Below are 21,663 nucleotides of genomic sequence, written 5' to 3' on the forward strand. Positions count from 1 at the left end.
GGTTAAATAAGGGATGAATAAATAAAAAGGAGAAACATACGTGGTGTAATGAGTTGCCAACCAGTGACTCAATGAGCCCAGTGTCAAGGTTTATTGTAAATGTTAAAGGTTTGGGGTGATATAAGTGATTATGTAACAGCTTGACGAACAAGTTGTGGTCTTGAAATAAATGCTGAAGTGTTTGGTTAATGTAACTGCAACTCTGAGTCTGTGTCTTCAATACAACTTTTCAACATCTTTTATTTGACACACTTCACAGGCTGCATGTCTCCTGGTCCCTGCTTCACTGTGAAACCTGCAAACAGCCCAACTCCGATCCACGATACTGTACAAACCAACAATGCATAATAAACAGGAAGAGGCCAACAAAAGATGACGGGCGCGTCGGGGGACCAATCGCGACGCGGCGTGCGCAGCGAGCGACCAATCAGCTCGATGAAGAACGGGCGGGACTTCCGGTGCGTGACGCAAACGCGGCTGGTCAACAGCGCAGGCCCCACCCTTTGTGTTCCCCCCTCAGCGCCCGTCAATCAAAATACAAAGAAATCTTGACAGTTTATCACCTGATTTTTTTACGCGCATGCTTTCGATATAATCCGCCGATCATGTCCGGCTGCTTGTGACTGTCACGACTCTCCGGTTCACGACGAGTCCCGCCATGACTGGTACGTAACATCTGTCTCAGTGCTCGGAAGCTAACAGGCTAACAGGCTAACAGGCATCCTCCGGTTACATTAGCTCGCTAGCAAGGGGATGTGTGTCGGGGATCATGCTAATCACCGCCGGGGTAAAGTAGCTTTAGCAGCTAGCTAGCTTAGCTCGGCTATCGTTAAAAGTCAGCTCGTCTGGATCCAGTCGAGCCCGCAGTGCTGTTTCCTGCACCGTGCTTCGTAGCATTAGTTGTGACCGTGTTGTTAGCTATCACAGCGATGCTATAACAGCCCAGCAGATGCGTGTGTGGTGTGTGTAGCTAGCGTTAGCTTCGGCTAACACTGCCTAACCTACATGCTTTTTACCACACAGCACCAGAACAGCCATTGAAAGCAGAAGAGATGGCTGCCATGGAGGTGGACAGCAGTCACGGCGACTTCCTGCCGCAGGAGGACGGCAGGGGCGGCCAGGTAAGGCGTCTCTCTCTCCCGGGGGGGCTAGCGCTCATTATGTCGCTGCTGCGGTGTCAGTAGCTGAGCGGCGCTAAGTGGAGTTCACACATTTCAAACTTTGGGAGGTGGGAATTGTCTCAGGAAACGGAGAATCCCGCCTCCTACGCTGGGGTGGAAGTGACAGGCCAGTTACAGACAGCACCGCCAGGCTGCCTGCCCCTGGGTGGCTGCTGCCGGCGGGGCTCGAACACAGGACGAGGAAGTCCCTCCAAACTTTAGCGCCCTAGCAGCGAATCACCACTTTCTGTGTGGCCGCCCACTCCCTCTTCCTTTTTAAAATAGGCCGTCCCCCCCTCGACCTGCTGGCGACCACCTGCACCAGGGATGAGTCCTAACTTTATGACACCGTCATCAGAGGTGGAGAGAGCTGCTGCTGGTGCTGATGCTTCTGAGGTGAATCCTTCACCCACAGCACAGCGAGGCTGAGCTGGCTCCTGCTTCCATGGAATTGCATCCTCTGTAATTTGGCTTTAACACAAGACAAATGTGTCATTGCTACAACTGGAATGTGTTTACAATTTTAAGTATTTAAACAGACCAAGTAAGGACACCTACATCCATCTGGCCACATGACAGGCTCCTTAAAGGGATGTATGGGTGGATGAAGAGTCCACAAATCAGTCTAAGAGTTTCGCGGGTAAACAGTGTTGCAGCCAAATCTAATACAATTGAAGTGCCTGGGGGACGATTCTTCAGATGTAATAAAACAACAGAAAAAAATCCTAAAATGCCTCTATACTGCTCTCGTGGTGTCATCCAAGGAACCAGCATTCAAATTCGACTTGAAACAGCGTCAATAACATGTGTTTTAAGCCTGTTGTTGAGATTGTATTTATAGTAAATTAAAACTGAATTATCGCAGAAGAGAATGGCAGTGTAGAGTTTATAAGAAAACTCTGCGATTGTCTCTGAGAATGAAATCCCCTGTTAAATACAAACCATGGTGTGTTTAACTACTTCTTCTGCTTAAATAAGACCAATTAAGGAGAGGTGGTGGACTAGTGGCAGAAACTTGGACTATGGGCAGAAAAGGTCTCTGGTTCGTCTCTGGTTCGACTCCACGGAGAAACAACAAAAAGACGAACCTGGATTGATCTGTCCAAAAATCCAAGAGGATTCTCCCTGCCCTGTCTAGTGCCCCTGAGCAAGGCACCTTACTCCCCCAACATCTGCTCCCCGGGCGCCGTACACGGCTGCCCACTACTCTGTGTGTCCTGCACCAGATGGGTGCCTGTGCATGTGTGTGGGATAAATAAATGTATCTTAAATCTTAAATCTTAAAAACACTGTGCCTACAAAATCTTAAACAAATCTCAAACGGATGCATGAAATGATTTTCAAAAATCTGGCTATGACAACCAGAAGATAAATGGAACTTTTAGGTATGTTTGGGTCGAGCATGAGCCGCGGCAGGCCATAACATTTCCCCTGTGTGTGTCTGTGTGTAACAGTGATGATGCACAGCAGCACGACAAGCTAATGATGTTGTCTGATGAATGAGCTGCTAGTGTCAGACCTCAGTTGTGACTTCAGGATTACAAATCTTTATTTGTAATAAAGCTGTGTCGACCTTAAATGTACTACAACTAAAAGCTATGGATCATATTTTTCTTTGTTCTTGACCAAGGGAACCAAACTTAGACTGTGAATAACAATTTACTCCAAATTTGCTTCCCAATATTTCTTGTACTAATCCTCCACAATATTGGGCCATGTGTGCAGGCTATAGCTAGGCTGTAACTTGCTCTATCTATTTAGATTACAACAGGGGCTTGATCTTGTATTTTTTATATGTCAACCATTTTCTTAAGCAGACCTCTGATTCCTCTCCTCAGCTCACTGGGACTGACACATGGGAGGTGTTAACACCCACAACAAAGGATGAATCTGGGATGATCCAAATCCAAAGTCAAGGAATATTAACATCAAACGGACAGTATGTTCTTCCTCTTCAAAACCTACAAAGTCAGCAAATCTTTGTGACATCGGGAACGGCCTCCTCCAATGCCAACGCAGTGCCTAACATTCAGTACCAAGTAATTCCTCAGATTCAGACCGCAGACGGACAGCTGAGCTTCTCCACATCCAACATGACTCAGGATGCCACGGGGCAGATTCAGATCCTGCCTGACGGTAGCTCAACTGCAAACATCCTTAATAACAACCAGAACCTCATCTCACAGACTGGTAATGTCCAGCAGATCCAGGGGGTTTCTATCGGCAGCTCCACCTTCAACAACCAGGGTCAGGTTGTCACTAATGTGCCTATGGGTTTGCCCGGGAATATCACTTTTGTTCCTATCAACAGCGTGGACTTGGAATCCCTGGGCCTGTCCGGAGCTCAAACTATAGCAACAGGGGTCACTGCTGATGGCCAGTTGATTATGACCAGTCAGCCTGTGGATGGCTCTGAGAGTCAGGTGAAGCAAGAGGTTCAACTCACACAGACGATACCAGGCAGTGACTCGAATGCAAATCCTGACCTTTACGTGCCAACGTCTTCCTCTGAGCTGCACATTTCAGTAAATGAATCAGGTCTGCTGACACAGGATTCGTCGTCGTCGTCAGTGGCCAATGAACAGGCCGACTCGAGCTCTGGCTACATCCAACAAAACCATGAGCAGAGCATCCAGGTGTCCTCAGCCACACCCATCATCCAGCTGCAGCAGATGCCTGTCCAGACCTCCAACGGTCAGGTGGTGCAGTCGGGCGGTCAGGGTCTGCAGAACGTCCAGCTGATCAACCCGGGGACCTTCATCATCCAAGCCCAGACGGTCACGGCTTCGGGTCAGATACAGTGGCAGACCTTTCAGGTGCAAGGAGTGCAGAACCTGCAGAACCTCCAGCTGCCGACCACACCCCCCCAGCAGATCACCCTGGCCCCTGTCCAGACCCTGTCCCTGGGGTCCGGTCAGGTCAGCATCAACACGGGTCAGATCCCCAGCCTGCAGACGGTGACGGTCAACTCCATGGCCCAACAGGATGGAGACACAGACAACATTGGAGGTAGGGCAGCTTCTTATTATTATACACACATTATTATCTGACATGAGTGTGTACAATACAAACTGTGCTTGACTGACATATCCACAACTCTCCTATTGGTGCTGATGCTCCTGGTAAGGTTTGACCAATTAGACCTTCATTAGTCTTATTAGCACATGGAGTCCAATGACTTCACATCATTTGTTTAAAAAAAAAAATGCTGTCACTTTCACATCTCTCTGAAAGGTCCATTTCTATATTCTCCTACGTACGAAATTATTGCATCACTACTATGAAACTTAATGGATTTTTCTTTGTGTTGCTCAAAACACACAATCCACAGTAACACTTGTGTAGGCTACTGCATCCAGTGTATTTGTCTTTGTGATATCTGTAGTTTGTGCTGCCTCCCTGTCATGACTCAATAAGACGCTTGGACAGAGAAAAGGACTTTTGATGTTATTAATCAGAACTGTGTTATCTATAGTTCAGTCTATAAAATCGTGATGAAGGCAAATATACAGCTGCTTAATGAAAAAAAAAAACATTTCAAATGTAGAGTTTGAATCACATGTGGAGTTTTCATTGTTAACAGTTTACATGTATTGTATACATGTAAATAAGCATGTGTTGTGCACTGACACAATGCATTGTCTTTAAAGCCATCTTGTGTTAATGCTGGTGTTTAAATTTTTTTTAACTGTTGCAAAGTTTATTTAGTTTAATAAATTAACTATTAAAATAAGTGATGACACTGATGTATTTTCTGTCAATCAACTAATTATTTTATTGCTGTGTTTGATGTGGATGCTGTGCAATTTGCCACCATGCTGCCAGCAAAGCACAATCGTAAAATACCTCTCTGGCTTTTTGTCGTGTTATTACCAGAGCTTGTGTTGACATTAACACACACATTCATTTCAGACATTCAGATAAAGGAAGAGCCCGACTCTGGAGAGTGGCAGCTGAGCAGCGACTCCACCCTGAACACGAGCGATCTGTCCCACCTGCGCGTCAGGCTGGTGGATGACGACGACCAGTTGGGTCAGGAGGGCAAGAGGCTGCGTCGGGTGGCGTGCACTTGCCCCAACTGTAAAGAGTCAGGTGGCAGGTTAGTAATCTCCACACTTTGTGAGTTGTTTGGGTGTCGTGGCTGCCTCTGCAGGGGTAATAAAGCACGTCTGGAGCCTAACTGTCGATGCATGTGTTTTCTCAGAGGATCCAGCACGGGGAAAAAGAAGCAGCACATCTGCCACATCGCAGGCTGTGGGAAAGTATACGGGAAGACGTCGCACCTGCGAGCACACCTGCGCTGGCATTCAGGGGAGCGACCTTTTGTTTGCAGCTGGATGTTCTGTGGGAAGAGGTTCACACGCAGCGACGAGCTGCAGAGACACAGGAGAACACACACAGGTGCCCTTTTTTTGGATCCCTTAGTGTTTGCACATCAGGAAAGCATCAGTGTAATGTTCTTGTTTTTGCTCTTCAAAATGTGAGTCACAAAAGAAACAACAGCGTTTTCCCTCCAACCTGAATTAATATGTAAAATGTCAGGTTAGGAATGAAGACCACTGTGGAAACATATCCAGATTTTACAGTCTTGATAGTAATTTTCCAGTTCAGAATGTTTTAACAGTTTATGCAGCACCATCATTTACAAGATTTGTTAACCGATTATTTAACAAACATTTCAAGAGATGCTAGTAATGAGCTGTGGCTTTTATATTCATCCCATGGTTCTTTATTGAGTGTGGACTCAGCCTCTCATCGGCTCGCCTGCTCTGTTTTGAATTTTATAGAATGTTCCTTTGTAATTACAATCGTTACTCATGGGGTGAAATGCACAACATGTTTATTTGCTGGTTTTGAGGAACAGGTTGGCACTCAACTGTGACTGGGTAATGAAACAATATTAATAATTATCCCAATATAATTTCCATCAATTGCAATATGACAAAACTCTAAAATATGGATTCAATGCTTATGCAGTGAGGAGGTATAACACATTATTGATCTACCTATTTAATACAGGGATTAAAATATGGCTGTACACACAATAATAATCTATTATTTCTATCAGCTCTGCCCTTCATTTTCTTCTCCGTCTGAACTTCTGTGCCACTGTCTTAAACTTATATCTCTTCCTTAAAAACATATCCTCCAGACAGATGACAGGGTTGACCCTCTCCAAATGTATTCACCACCAAACTATTTACCCTTCCAACTGTATTTTCTCTCTGGCAGGAGAGAAGAAGTTTGTCTGCCCAGAATGTTCCAAGCGCTTCATGCGGAGCGACCACCTGGCGAAGCACATTAAAACTCATCAGAACAAAAAAGCCATGAACTCTGGCAGCGCAGTGGTGGCCGCGATGGAATCCGCGGGGTCCTCGGACAGTATCATCACCACGGCGGGCGGGACCACCCTCATCCTCACCAACATCCAGCAGGGCTCCAACGCCGCCCAGGACATCCTGGCCAACGCAGAGATCCCGCTCCAGCTCGTCACCACAGTAGCGGCCAGTGAAGTCATGGAGTGATTTACACTCCGCTTATGAACTTGTGCAAACTCCATCATACTGTATACTCCTACCTGCGTTTTTATTCAAGTTTTGGAAGAAAACTGAAATTATAAATATATATATACATATATATTTTAACACGAAAATAGTCCGACCATGTCCGTGCTCAGTTTCTAATGAGGAAAAAACTAGTATTGGAGACTAAAAGAAGGTGGAAAAAACATTGCAGTAAACACACAAAGAAATGCCTTATTTTGTACAATATTGTGTAGTTGCAAATGTAGGATGCCATTTTGTTTTGAATCTACTAATATGTTAATGTGTTTTTTCATGACAAATTATTGGTAAGTTGAGCAATTCTCTCCTCCGCCTTTTTGCTGGTGGTTTGTTCTGATGAGGTAAAGTATGTTCCATAATGCTCTCAGCAAAGACTCAGTCTCACCCCTGAGATCCTTTTATCCAGCTCCAGTCATGTTATTGCTTCTGTTCTCGCAAATCTCTTAATGTAACATGTTTTATTTTCACTGTCCTCTTTTACAGTCCGTCTGCTTGCACATTAGCGAACCTCCTTCCTGCGTTTATTTTTAAAAAGACAAACTCTTCACACAGACGACATTGCAGGTGAAAATGAAAAACAATCAATTTTTTTGTATTGTAATTCCTCTTGAACATAAAATGTTGATATGATATATACGTCATTTGCTTATTCAATATTTTGACCAAACCACTATTTATATCGGGCTTTACATCGAAAAATGCCTTTGTGATATTAAAAGTCAAAATATTTCCTACGGTTCCATTATATGTAATTCAAATGTGTTTTCCTTCTGAGGGAGGATTTCAAAACAAGGAAAAAAAACTTTAATTGTTATATGAAGAGAAAAAGCCATTTTTTGAAGATAATTGCCAAAATTTGACTACAAACTCAGGGTGACTTGTGACTGTGTGATACGAGTAGAGTTCATCACCCCTCTGGCTTCTGGGACAATGAGGGTGTTGTGGTAATCAGATGGACCAAAGGCTGAGGTGAATTAAGCTGTCACCACGTTACCTGTGCTTGTTAAATCTCACTGTCGTTTTCTTTTTTTTGTAACAATAAGAACGACCCCTGTTATGGAAACAGGATTCTTCAGCAGTATCTTGCTCCTTCACTTCTCGTTATGCATTTGGGGGGGGGGGGGGGAATCAGTGTATTACTAAAAGCGGTACTCTTTCTATTAACAGCACTGTTCATCTTGTTTGTTGATAATCCTTTTTTTTGTTAATGAAAAATATGTTTTGTATACTTCCCAAGAAACCACTTTATATCCATCGTCAGTACTATTGTTTCTTTCTTTGTTGATACTTATGGTTTACTTTACGTTGCATTGTCCTGTTCCATATTGTTTTTATTTCTGTTTCTTAACCCCTCAACTGTTGAATAGTGAATGTCACATGAGGATAATTGTGTATTTTCTTTAAATCCAACCGGTTGCCACATGGTCCTTTTTCAGGAGATTACACTTCAGCCTTTAAGTCAGATAGCACAGAACGCAAGATGCTGTAGAAACACTCAAACACCATCTTCCTATTGTGTACTAAACACTGAAGTTTTATCTTCAATCCAATCTTCTGTATAAATATGTCAATATAACATCAATATAAACTCTTCTGTCACACTTGAATATCCTTTGGATTTTTTGCTTTATTTAAAAATTCAGTTTTTACATTTGTCTCGCTTGTACCATGTCTGTTATGGGAGGACGGCCTGATATTCCAGACTAAATAACAATGCACATCCAGTTTTCGTTATTCTTTGCACTTGAAACGTTTTGTTTCTCGTGTCATATCATCAAGCCAGGCACTGCGTTCTCCACCCCCGCCCCCCCCACCCCAAAGGGTTTACACTGGGCCAGTAGTCCAGTAGATGTCACTGCAGCCAAGGGAGCAGGACACGACGTGTGTTTGACCCCCCCGACCTTCCCCTGGTGTTGTGTTCCCCGGGATGGAGACAGAAGTCACCGGGGCCAAAAGGAGGTGTGGACCCTCAATCAACCACGAGTTAATGTCACACGGAAATGTCAGGAACATATTCTGCTGCCGGAGAACAAAGTAGTGTCTCATGACTTTGAACCAACCCAGCAGAGTTAACACCTCATTCTCTGTGACCTGGATTCATGAGGGGAACAGAAGGAAAAGCTTTTTAAATGAATTGCTGCGTCTTGTTTCTTTAACACAAAGTTTAATGTCCTTATAGTTTGTTAAAAATAGACCTTGTTTTATATTTTTGGATAAATGAAGCTGATATTTCACCAGCACCTAAGAGCTGTATCACTTTACCTCTTTACACTAAATGGGACATTTACATAATTAGGTAATCTTTAATATGAGGCTCAAACAGCATGAGAGAGATGAAATGTCTCTCAGCCTTCACCTGGCTTCAGTGCCTGCATGTGAACATAATTAAAATGATAGTCTATGAAAAGCTTTATCTGGTAAATCAGAGTGAAGAGCACATGCTTTTTGAGTCTTTGTCGATTTGTTGAAAACGAGCGAGGAAATGTGGTCTGTGCCGTAAAAAAAAAAGGACTCGTCCTTTCTGTCGTTCCTTTCATTTGCATAATTTAATGAATCCAATTCATTGTAATGCAATACCAAGTGCAGCAGGAACATAGAATGACAGTTTGAGTTAATGAAATGTGTTAACGGTATCATCATTTACTTGTATGTTAATTAGTCCAATTAATTTCCCCTGCTCGGTAATCTGAATATTGTAATAATCTTTGTTTCCCTGCAGGAATGAAATCTATGATACACACACCTCCGGGGCCGTCTGCAACCAGAGCCGTGGGTTTTCCACTTGTGTGGCAGATTTGAGTGAGTGCACGGAAATGTTTTCAAATGTGAGATCTAGGAATGTTTATGTTTTTTTAAACATTTCCTATGTCAGATTTTTTAAATTTGACATTCCTTAAGCTTTTATGATGTAAATCACACCCACTGCTATGAGTGCAGCGGGGAGCGGAGGGCGAGTGTCTGGTGTCAGTGGCAGGATAACTTTGTCTTGCTTGACAAAGTGCCATCACCTCATAGCAGGAGGCAAGTGTCTCCTGGCCTCTGCAGATAAAAGCTGCCATTGGTGGGCGACCCTCCCCGGCAGCTCAGCAGGTTTAAAAAAGGAGGAAGAGAGAAATGATGCGGCTGCCGAGCGTGACTCTGTGCACGCTGTCCTCTCAGATGACCGCCCGGACCGGAGGTCAACTCTGTCGCACTTCTCTCTATGTTCTCAGAGGTTGATGCCATCATTAGATTAAGATGAGCAGAGGCTTTTACAGCCACGTTAATGAATCTGGCAGCTTCAGTTTATAATTGTTAAATTAGAAGAAATACACATGAGCAAGTAAAGCTTCCTGTGGATTTGATTTGCACGTCTTTGCAGCACAGACTCGGTTCTTCATCACTTATGTGGTTTGAATATAATGTGGCACAAAATCTTCCAACGGACAATGACACACAGTGTGACTTTAGCAAAGGGAAGATTCTTATTTTCAGTCACGTGGCCTTAAAATTGTGTTTTTGTCAACGACAGGTAGCGATTCAAACATTTCTTACACTACAAGTTGTTTTGTACCAAATAGCTTTGGTTCTTCTGGCTCAGTTTGAATAGCAGTGTAATTGTACACGGTGCTCAACTTCTCTTCCAATTCATGTGCAAAATGCATAAATACAATACATCTGCAGAGGCAGAGGAACACTATAATCATGCAATAACATTTCTGAGTGTATGTGTGATAGAATTCAAAATGCTATTGGGATTATGGTTCTTAACCATTGGGAGGTAATGTGAACTGCGGGCAGAAATTACTTATTGCATTATACTGTCCCAAATATACAAAATACTTCAGGGAGCGGGCTGCTTCTTCCCTATCTCTGCCCAATTTGAACTGTTTTCCTCCGTTGTTGAAGGATAGGCCTGCAATTTTGCAAAATGACTATTATTTGCCTTTCTCGAGGAATCAACAACTTGAAAGTACAGTGCAATGAATTGTTGGGGTTCTGCAGCTGCATTCATTTACAATGTGTCTTTTCTCGGAAGCATCTCACAGGCTTTAGAGCATGACGCCTTTATTTCGTTTTTCGTTTTGGATATAAACCTCCGGGCTCATCATAAGTGAAAAGCTCTTACCTCCCTGCTTAATATTGTGTTTGCTGCAGGGAACTAATGGTGTTTTTTTCTGATAAACCATTAGAACATTTCAAACTACATTTATAAAAAAAAGTGGCTTGTGATTCCACATTCCTGACACAGTCTTGCCCTTGATCAACTACAGAAGGCAGACAATAGCTTAGATCATTTTCCCCAGGCAAGGAAACACAGCATGGATCAACTCAATAACCTGATATTCCCTGTCTACTGAATGTGGCCAATTTAGCAAAGGTCAGCGCCTTTTTTTTTTGATTCCAGAGACAATTTGGTGACCTCCCTCCGGAGCCCCAGCGGGACCCGAGGAGACAAACAGAATCGTGGAGCTGCAAAGTGCTCGTGTTGACATTGCGTTCAGGTCTGGACTTCTCAAGGTGAACAAATACCTGGTGTGGGACAGAGGGGGCCATTATGCAAACCTGATAGCCACGGCAAGCAGTCACATGCCTGTGACCGAGTTTGTTTCTTGTATTTTTCAGTCGTTATTTATGGAGTCAGGTCGGGTGGTTAGAGAAGTCTGGGCCGCGTGTTGTTGGCTCGGCTGCAAACCGTCTTCCGTCCGCCCTTTTATATGCTAAAGAGCCGTTCACAACTTAACCAAATTAAAAGCTCTTGTTTCAGGGGAAATTACGGCCTTACGATGGTCTCGTTCCGGAGCAATCAATCTCTGCCGTCTTTATTGTAAAATGTCCCTCTCCTGCTGTTTTGCATCTATAGAACAGCTTTTTTTCTTTCTAGAACAAATTGTGAAAATTGAATCTCTAGACAATGAGACAGCTCCATCAAATTTTCCGCATCCACCTTTGCCCTCATTCACAGTGTGCGTCTGTTTTCAGCGAGGACACAATTGTGCGAGAGAATGTTAGAGATCCATATGAGAAGATTAGGAGCAATCATCTTTAGCCGTTACCCTGCAGCACTCGTATAGTTGTCCCACTGTACAAAATAACTCTGTCTTTGTTGTGCACCTCAAGGTCAAACGAGACAATCGCTTCAACTTCTGTGGACTCGAGTTGGACGGAGAAAAAAAAAAAAAACAGTATTTTCTTTTGGTGACAAGAGCTGGCCCTCAGTGTTACTCAGCCCATTGAAAACGATTTCAGATATGAAAGGGGATGTTTTGTATTTGAAAATGTACATTAAACGGTGTCAACAACATCCTGGAGGTCAGACAAGAGTCCCCCGCGCAGACTGAATCGGGCTGCGGCGCCCGAAGACTCGACACCCCCCTGAGTGGCGGCTCTGTGATGGCTCTCAGTTTCTCTCGTCATGTCCCTGGCAGCTTTGACACAGGTAATATGCATGCACGCTGACAGTGCCTGCGATGTGCTGCAGAGACAATGATGTACATATCATTTTCCCCCCTGACTGATTGAAGACTGTAATCTGTGCTGGACTTTCTCTCTGATTACACACGTCTCAGGGAGCAAAACAAGGACTCTGAGCCTCCACTGGGCACCGGGCTCATCCAGGGCTTTCAGCCTTCAAGAGGACTGAAGTCTGCCTTTAAGGTGAGCTCAATTTTCGTCCAATTTACACTATTGTTACAAGTGTCGGATAGGATGCATCTGGCAGATAGTGGTCAAACAGTGGCTGTCTGAAGATGACATGGGAACAGAGATGTATCTGGCACCCAAGGTCATCCTATTCCCATCTCCGGCACAGTTGTGAATGTTTAGAGCTGGTGTGAAGAGAGAGAAACAGAATCATGAATTTTACATTCAGCAGCTTTGTGCTCTCGGACAAAACATAAAGTATCTCTTGCAGCCACACAGGCCAACACCAAACTTGTCCAAGGAGAGCGGCCATGAAGCGTGGACAGAGAATATGTTGCCGGTAGCTATAATACTCTGAACCGTCCTCTGTGCAAACAGTGATCCGCTGGTTTAATGAGGAAGCAAACCCGTGTTTCAAGTTTTATTTTTATTTTATGTTAGCAAACAGCGCACTGAGACATTTAACATGCTCTTAACCTGCCTGCGTAACCTTGTGAGGTGCACTTGTGTCTTTATGTAAAACCTGGGAGATTCCTCTGTTGACAATAGGTCAATCCTTTACAGAAGGTACCTAGCACATTACAAGGTTGGTCTCGGTGGAGAAGTAATGGGTTCTGGGCAATTGACCAACCTGCCATGCTTTACTGCACCTGCACTGAGTTAGAGCTGTCATCATTACCACTTCCTCCAACGTTCACCCGCAGCAACCCAGACACTCCCACCAGCAGCGATATTTCACTTCGGTGGAACATTTTCACTTTTTTTTTATCGCGCGTGCCTCCGTACACGAGCGCCGGCAGCCGAAGCAGTAAGGTAACCGCTATCGGGCTAACACACTCACTAACACATAAGACTAAGAGATTCCCAAGAAAAGACACAAATCTTCGAGATAGACTGTTGTAAAATGTCTGTACTCATTTTCTCTCTGTGTCAAAATATGAAGAACGTGAGTTTAGTCTTTGAATGGCTTTTGGACTTATTCAAAAATGATTGCGAGAGAATTGGCAGTTGGAAAATAATCATTAGGCAGCTCTGTTTAAAAAAAGAAAAAAAGCAGTTGAAATGGTTCATTAAAATGAATCAGAAAAGGCAGCATGTCTCCACGTGTTCGTTAATCAAGTAGCGCTGTTAGGAGGAACCTTTGATCTAATTTGTGTTTTGCGTCTTTCTTTAGAAAATTATTTTGCATTCAAGGGAGTGCAGCTACAGCAGAGACAGGTCAGAAGTCAACGCTGTGAAGGTCACGGACGCACGCGTACACTGATACTAATAACAAGGCCGTCTGAAACCTGATTTAATCAACATTTACCACGTAGTTACGGAGTTAAGACCATTGAGTTGCACTAGCCTGAATAAATAGAATGAAAAGACATCTTATTTCTTAAATGATATCACGATAAGGTCCATTTAGTAGCCTTTACGTTATGTCCCTTTGTTTGCTGTTTCATTCGTTTGTGAGCAGGATTACACAAGAAACTGCTCGATGGATTACCATGAAATTTGGGGGAAGGGTGCCGATCCAGATGAGGGGGTCGATCCAGGATCTTTTTTCGCACTTTCTTTAACATTGTGAGATTTTGCATTTTGCGTCATTTTCCTCAATTTCCCAGATAATAATTAATAGATCCTGATGAAAGAAGGCCTCTTCAGGAGACTGATTTTTATGAGTGTGTGCAATTTGGTGCAGATCCAAATAAAAATCAGCCTCCAGTCATTTTAAATGTGGTTTCAGAAGGGCGACTGTTGGTAGGTCTACCTAGTGCTCTACTGAGTGGCAGATCTTGTATATTTTCAAATCTTCCACTTTTTACAAGGACTTTAAGCTCATAAGACCAATGTCACAACTGTAACCCAAATAAATATCTCTTTCTTTTGGCTTTAAATGATCCGAGCCCCTCACTCCGTATGTTGCATTCAGGCTTTTAAAATGGTAAATATCAGAGATGATCAAGGCCTCAGCCAAGCTTGCCTACAGCAACTTTACTGTGACTTGCAGATGTTTTTCCCTCAGTTTTCACATCCTCCTCCCACACACGTCTTTTATCAGTATTTGCCGGATCCAAAACGACCAGCTTTGAAAATGAAGGAGAGGAACTTTACATTGTGCCAGAAAAAGGAATGGAAATTACGGGCAGTGTCAGATAATTGAGCTTGTCGTAAGAGACATGTTAATAACAGACGAAGATGCAGAAGACTTGTCACTCCGTACCCTGGGTGACAGACTCTCTCCGCTGTTGATGAGCTGTTTTAGAGGGGAAATTGTTCTACGCAAACACCATCGTTATTACAAGCTGGCAAGCCGCGCGCTTGTGTACCCAATTCCGCTTGAACTGACAGAATCCAATTGACCGGCACATATTCATGCACTTTATTTTCTTTATTCTCACCAACAATGCAGATAATTACTGCGGCAAGTAAAAACTGAAAATAGAATTTCACTGTGTCCCAGAAAACAAAGCCGGAGCTGTCTCAGCAACACGTCTGTGGAAAGCGCAGAGAGCGGGAGACTTTACTGTAAGACGAGCAGCAATCCAATATTACTTGTCAACTTCAAACCTGCTGGAACCGTATTGGCATTCTGATCTTATACAGAACAGAGTGAAATGACTGAGATTCGTTTCACATTGTCACTGTCGTCCCTGCATTAAAGCAAGGCCACATGCAAACCTTCATTCAGTAAAGCTTCATCAGAGCTTTGTGGTTTTATAGTCCTCCCTTTTTTTAGGGGCCTCTGTATCCATCTCTCTGTCTCTTAGGTAAACGCATCAATCTACTTTCACAAAGTTTTAAAGTTATAAAGCAAAGTTATAAAGGCCTGAAATTACAATATATCCGTTTGAACTTGGAATTTGATTCATATTTCCACTGTGTTATTTTTGTGTACTCTGAGGCAACAAAAGAGAAACTGATAATGTGTGCAGAATATATTGGAAAGTGTGTGGCTCTCTGGGTCACTTTTATTTGAAGATTTCATTATTTTCACACTTATTCATTTGCAAAGGAAAAACATGCAAGCAAGCCTTTTTTCCAGAGGTTGAATAAAGCCATGTTTTAATAAAACAAGCCACATTTAGACACTAAAATCATATTTAAATACTGTAAACCTATCTACTGAAAAAGCTCCCAAACTTGTTTTATATTAAATCACTGGCGTATTAACCACTGATTGAATGAAATTGGGCTTTTAATCTGAAGTCTGAGTTGCTTATTTATTTTTCATTCCTGATCTTCTCATGAAGCATTTTTCAAACCCAGTGTCCGAACTGCCAAAAGAAAATAGTCACCGTGTTTTTTAGTCTGCAACAGATATTTATATTGGTAATATTATACATGAAGAGGCTTTTAAGTACAGAAAAATGTAAATGGACATTTCTTTGATGAGTTTAACAAAAAATGTATGACTAAATAAATAAATATACAAAATAAAATATAAATAAACTAATTACCTCACTAAATGTATTTATCTGTCTAAAAATGACAGAAAAAAGATACTGGTGTGGTTAAATGGCACATTTACCCTAAATTTCACGCCTATCATGAATTCCCTCGGGAGTTAATGTAATCAGTGGAGAAGCGAATGTCTCTGATGCTGGTGCCCTCAGAGAATAGCGTCCATGGTGGGGCGGTTAAGTGTCTCCAGGAACCAGATCACATCTGCCGGGTTCACGTCCCTCTGCCACCTCTAACACAGCTCATTAACATACTGGAGCCATGTTCCTGCCTCATGTATGTTTTTCTTCTTCTTTAACTTTGTTGCCGGACCCACAGTTTCTGAGGATGTGTGGCGATCACACCAACGTTACTGGGGGGGGGACCTTGGTGTCGCTGTCCAACAAGTCGTCCGTTATCTGAGGGAAATGTGTGTCTGTCCAGAGGTGAGGGCGGCTTTGTGCTCTCAACCAGGCCACCTCTCAGCCTTTGTGCCAGTAACAAGCTCAGCTCAGGCTCCACCGAAGCGAGAAATTGTAAACTCTCCTGAGAGGCCCAGTGGAGAGATAAGGGCTTAGTGTTTGCTGGAACTGTGCATGGGGATGAATCAGATACGGCCGAGTCCCACGCCAGAATGGGAGTGATGATACCTCCCCTTCTATGGAGAGTTATGTTTAATCCCCTTTGCCAGTGTATTCACTTGCAAATATTCCTGTCACCATTAATATGTATTAACATCCTTCACACACTGTTCAATACAGATTTATCAGACTCTATTTTCCCTCTTGTGCTCGCCGCCGTCTCTCTGCTGCTCTTGAACCGCAGCTTGTGAAGAGGAGAAAAGAGGCGAATGTACTGCTGATGTTCAAGCAGCAGACCTTTGGCTGGAGATCCTGCAGGGTTCAATACAGACCTGAGCAAATCCATCACACGTTCAGTATTGACTTGGTCAGATGCAGTTTTCATTTACCTTCCAAACATAAATGGTCCTTGATGTGACCGTGAGATCTTTGGCAAATGTAAACTGTTCAAATCTTTCAGTAACATTTCACATAAAATGCAGCAGGTTCCTAAAAAGTCTCATATTGTGCTTATCTGAAAATGACAGATAACCGACACAGACTTTTTTTAAATTGTAAGATTTTATATCTTTATATTATATTAACCAAATACTTCATAATACAATTTGGTTGACTTTGTATTTTTCAATTTCCAGCATAATTTCTCCTGAAAATCTGTTTTTGTTTTTGTCCTTACAAGGTTTTAAAAGCTTTAAATGTGAATCTGCAGACACTTTAATGAATTTATTAAGCTTCACATAAATATTCTGTATTTTTTTGTGTTTTCACAGTAAAAACCACAGTAAAATAACATGTTTACCTTTGTGATGCCCCTCCCATTTACTTTTATTTACCTGCAATGCATTTCAGTTTTTCTTTTAAAACAGAAGGAGCAAACAATATCTGCAGGCACCTTGTTCACCATTCTGTTGATCAAATCTAAATCAACTATGTGATATTTGTCACTGCTGACACTTCACTGTAACTCTCTTTTAATCTGATGGTAATTGTGAAGTACAGCACATGATGTAATCTAACAAGATAAGCTTTGTTGGATGGGGTTTGTGTGATATTTTGTCTGTGTTTCTCGTTCTAATCCAGACAAAGCCGTGAGAAGCTCATTACAGCCTGGTGAGGCCTTAAGCCGGTGCTGCCTGCATTAAAGCAGCCAAGAACTGTCTGTCAGCCTCCTGGCAGAGCCCAAATCAAGCTGTCAATTACTGGTTGTGTTTATGGAAATTACATGTTTGTTAACATGCTGGAAAAATGTTCTCTCGGCTCAAGCAGGTGAAACAATTTTGCTCAGAAATCACCTTTCAAATGGATGAAGGTGATCCTCATCAGATCACAGACACGAGAGGCATTTTAACTCTCGCCGTCTTGATACGTGCGAGGAGCAGCCCCGACACACGGAGCCACAACCAACAATCAAAGGTGGAGTCCGTGTGTGTGACGCTAGCGTTTTTGTTCATTAAGTAATTTCACTCAGCGTTGGCTGATGTTCAGCCTCTTTGTCTCAAAGCCGCGAAAGCTCGGAACTGACAACAATGGCAGCAGTGAAAAGAAAGACGTGTTTGATCCGGAACAGTAACTCATACGGTTGACATGCAACCACACAAAGTAAACATAACATTAAGCCTATTTTATTAAACAAACAAAAGGTGAATTAACCACTAGAGGGAGCAACAAGCTCCGAATCCTAATCAAGATTTTCAAATTAATAATAGAAACGCAATATTTCTATTTTCACTTAACATATGTGTATGTTTTGCAGTGTGAAAGGCTTACCAGTTTCCACCTGAACAATGGCTCCTTTGAAGAACAGCTTCAGGTTAAATAGATTCACAACCGTGCCGTGTGGAGATGAAGCCATTTCTACCTTTCAGTGTAATGTCTCTGGTGTTTATGTCAATTTCCCTGTTGATTTTCTCCCACATAAAGGCCTTGATTTCAGCCTCCCAATGATCATGAAATTGAGCCAATCGACATGCATATCTCCGATGTCTGGTCGAGCTCATCTTAGACAAGGTAATTTTCTCCGAGCAATTACCATTGTAATGTATTCTGAAGTCAGGGCTTTTTCTGCTGCTTAGGTGAGCCGCTGACAGCATGTTTTGATTTTTAAGCAATTGTGCTTTTCACTCTGAGATCTCGCCCAGGCCTGCATTTCTCCCTATGTAACAACCCGCCATGATTCCATTATATCACATTAACATCTAATTACCTCACTCAGACCCACAGCTATATTGAAAAGCCACTGCGAGTCCTGAGGTTTTGACGAAGCTGTAAGTAAAGATGGGTCGGAGAGGGGGGGTGGGCGTTTGGGGGGGGGGGGCCGCTGGATGTTTACAAACAAGAAACTCCCAACTGTAAGACATACCCAATTCCCAGTGGACCCATATTACCTGTCAGGGACGATGACAATGCCCTAGAGAATGTCACTGTGCAGTGAAACTGTCATCACACAATTACTCTCACCATTACTGGCCCTACATCTCCATGTAATGACTGTGACACACTTTACAATTCAGATTGTATTCTCAGTCATTGGCACTTAAATGCTGCACTCCGTTTTATGAAAAGATAAAGATCTCTGTAATCTGCCAGAGCTCAAACATCCCTTGAAAGCTTGTCAGGCGGCGTTTTGTCGTTCACAAGAAGTTGTCATAGCCCGGAGCATCTCCCTTTTGTTGCGCTGGTGAAAAGTGTCTTTTTGAGTGTGCCATTGTGAGCTTGTTGATATGTGCTCGCCGAGACACGAGAGTCAAACTGTGTTCGGGCTCAGATATCTATGGGAAGTGCGATGCGCTGCGTCTCGTTCGGCTCAGAAGCAAATCAGCACGGAGCTTCGGAGGATCCCTCAGACACGTATCATCGAATCACAATCCGAGGGATGCCTGTTGTGTTCTGATGTGACTAGGGTTGCAAAATTCCAAGAATATTCAAAGTTGGAAACTTTCCATGGGAATTAACGGGAATTAACGGGAATTAACAGGAATTAACAGGAATATAAGGGAATATACGGGAATTAACGGGAATAAACTGGAAATATTGTAGGTAATTTATACTAACTGTATTTATCTTGTCATATACAGACAAAAATATAAACATTTTTTTTGTCATAGGCTGATTTGAGCCCTGAGGAAACTTTGGGCACTTGACTATATGCTTCTGCATCGTTGTGTCATTCTTAACATAGGTCTTTGCACAGTATTTGCCAATGTACACAGCCTTTCCTTCTACATTGGATGGGGTGAAATGTCTCCACACATGAGATAGTGCACGTGGCATTGTTCTGTAGAATAAGATGAGAAGAAAGTTTGTAAAAAAACACTAATGCAATGCCATAGATATAAACAGTTAGCCAAACAATTGGAATCGTCTGTAAATATATTTTACAATTGATGGATAAATGAATGGAAATAGGCTAGATGAACAGATGAACAATCTTCAATCAGCATGCTAATATATTTTCCCCAGTAATATCATCTGAACTTACCTGACTAGTCCTGCACACTACAGCAGGCCTCAATAGCCCTGTTGTAGTGTGCAGGATGCTGGGAATTATCTGTGCATGTGATGGAAGAATGCACAGTGGAGGGTTGAAATTCAACGAAAACTCATTCAATAGAGATTTGAATGATGTTTTTATTGCTCAGCGTCTAATTTGCGTATTTTTTTTTTCTTCAAAATTCCTGACCCTAACTTCCCATAGAAAGTTTCCAGAAGGTTTCCAGAAATTTACCGGAAACTTTCCGCCCCTTTGCAACCCTAGATGTGACTCAGACGTTCAGTGCACACTGCCCTCGGATTTACATTTAAACCTTCACACTGGATTCTTGCATTGTTTCGGAAACGGATTGAGATAATCTGTACTTATATTGTCCTCAACAAGTCCCATCAAAGGCCATAAACTAAGAATGCATCAGTCCAAGTTGTCTTGTTCCCCCCCCCCCCCCCTCCACCCACCTTTCCTCTCCATTCTTTCTCCACTCCCCCCAACCGGTCGAGGCAGATGGCCGCCCACACCTCGTCTGGTTCTGCTGGAGGTTTCTCCCCCGTAAAAGTCAGTTATTTCTCTTTACAGTCGCCAAGTGTTTCCTCGTTGATGTTTTTTGTGATTTGATGTTATACCAAAAAAAATTGAATTAAATGAAAAACCAATATTTTGCCCTAACCTTAATTATTCTTGTCTTTGGCAGAAAAGGCTTCAGAGGATGAAGACTTAAGGCCAATTTACGATTCTGCGTTTTTGAAAAAACGGACAGATAAGACCGCCCTATCCGTCGTGAAACACCCTCTCCGAGCGCTACGGAGAGCTTTTCGTACAGGTCTGATTTTTCTAACTTCTCCGTGTTGTGTCGGAGACCCGACCGACAGCTCTTGGCTGTGATTGGTCCGCGAACGACATCATTTCCTTATGACGTCATTTCCGTACGACGTCATTTCTGTTCGACGTCATTTCCGGACCTGTAACTTCCTGATTCACAATAAACACAACTAAGATTCTACGATTAATGTGACGTGTGTGTTAAGCCAGCGGAGTTGTCCGGCTGACGGTGGCTCGTTCGAGCACTGAGGGCATGTGTGTACGGTCACAGACGGTTATAACGAGCTTTCAAAACGGCGCTAGCAGGCTAGGCTAGCGGGCTAGGCTAGCCACCATGCTAACTGCGGTGGTAACAGTGCAAGAACCCGCCGTCACGACTTTAATTCCACTTCTATCATGACACTGTTTCTATAATACCGCCAGGTTAGAAGCAAACACTGGGTAGTAGTTAGTGTCGGGAGTCCCTGCTGACTGTGTGTGGAAGCTGGTGGGGAGCTAGCTTCAAGCTACACGGAGCTTCAAGCTGTGGAATCAGCAACACAGTTCGGAAACAAGACCGGGGAACCGCTGCGCTAAGAAACGATAACATCAGCATTTTGACCCGCTGGGTGTCACTTTATTTAGTTCTGTTAGTTGCCATGGTTCAGTGTGTGGGACCAAAGGTAACAGATGTAAACAGAGACACGTGGACTTCTTCTTCCCAAATGGGGTAGGCTTCTCTGAGCTCGTCTTCCGTTGCGCCACCTATGGGTTTGGCGGTGAATTTTTTTCTACGTACAGTGGTCGGATTAGTAAAAATCAAAAAGACTCTTCGCCCCCCGTGGAGCCCTCTCCGAGAAACGGATAACGTAGAAGTATATAAGAGCCTTTACTGTTTGCATTCTGTGTTTTTTCTTTTAATTTCTCAACACCTTTTCTTTTTATTATGTGTTCTTATTTTGTTTAAAACTAAAACTATGAGAGTTTTTCAATATATTTTATAAAGTGTCTCCGGCCCA

General features: G+C 43.0%; 1 protein-coding gene across 1 annotated transcript; it reads left to right on the plus strand.

Moving 5' to 3' along the window:
- The first annotated feature begins 484 nt into the window (after positions 1 to 484).
- On the plus strand, positions 485 to 7,842 carry sp3a (sp3a transcription factor). The gene is made up of 6 exons (XM_061088177.1): positions 485 to 665; positions 1,024 to 1,121; positions 2,999 to 4,169; positions 5,073 to 5,259; positions 5,365 to 5,561; positions 6,393 to 7,842. Exons 1-6 carry the CDS (start codon positions 659 to 661, stop codon positions 6,683 to 6,685), a joined length of 1,953 nt encoding a protein of 650 aa, XP_060944160.1. The 5' UTR covers positions 485 to 658; the 3' UTR covers positions 6,686 to 7,842.
- Positions 7,843 to 21,663: the final 13,821 nt, after the last annotated feature.

This window comes from Limanda limanda, chromosome 16, assembly GCF_963576545.1.
Source record: "Limanda limanda chromosome 16, fLimLim1.1, whole genome shotgun sequence".
Classification (NCBI taxonomy): domain Eukaryota; kingdom Metazoa; phylum Chordata; class Actinopteri; order Pleuronectiformes; family Pleuronectidae; genus Limanda; species Limanda limanda.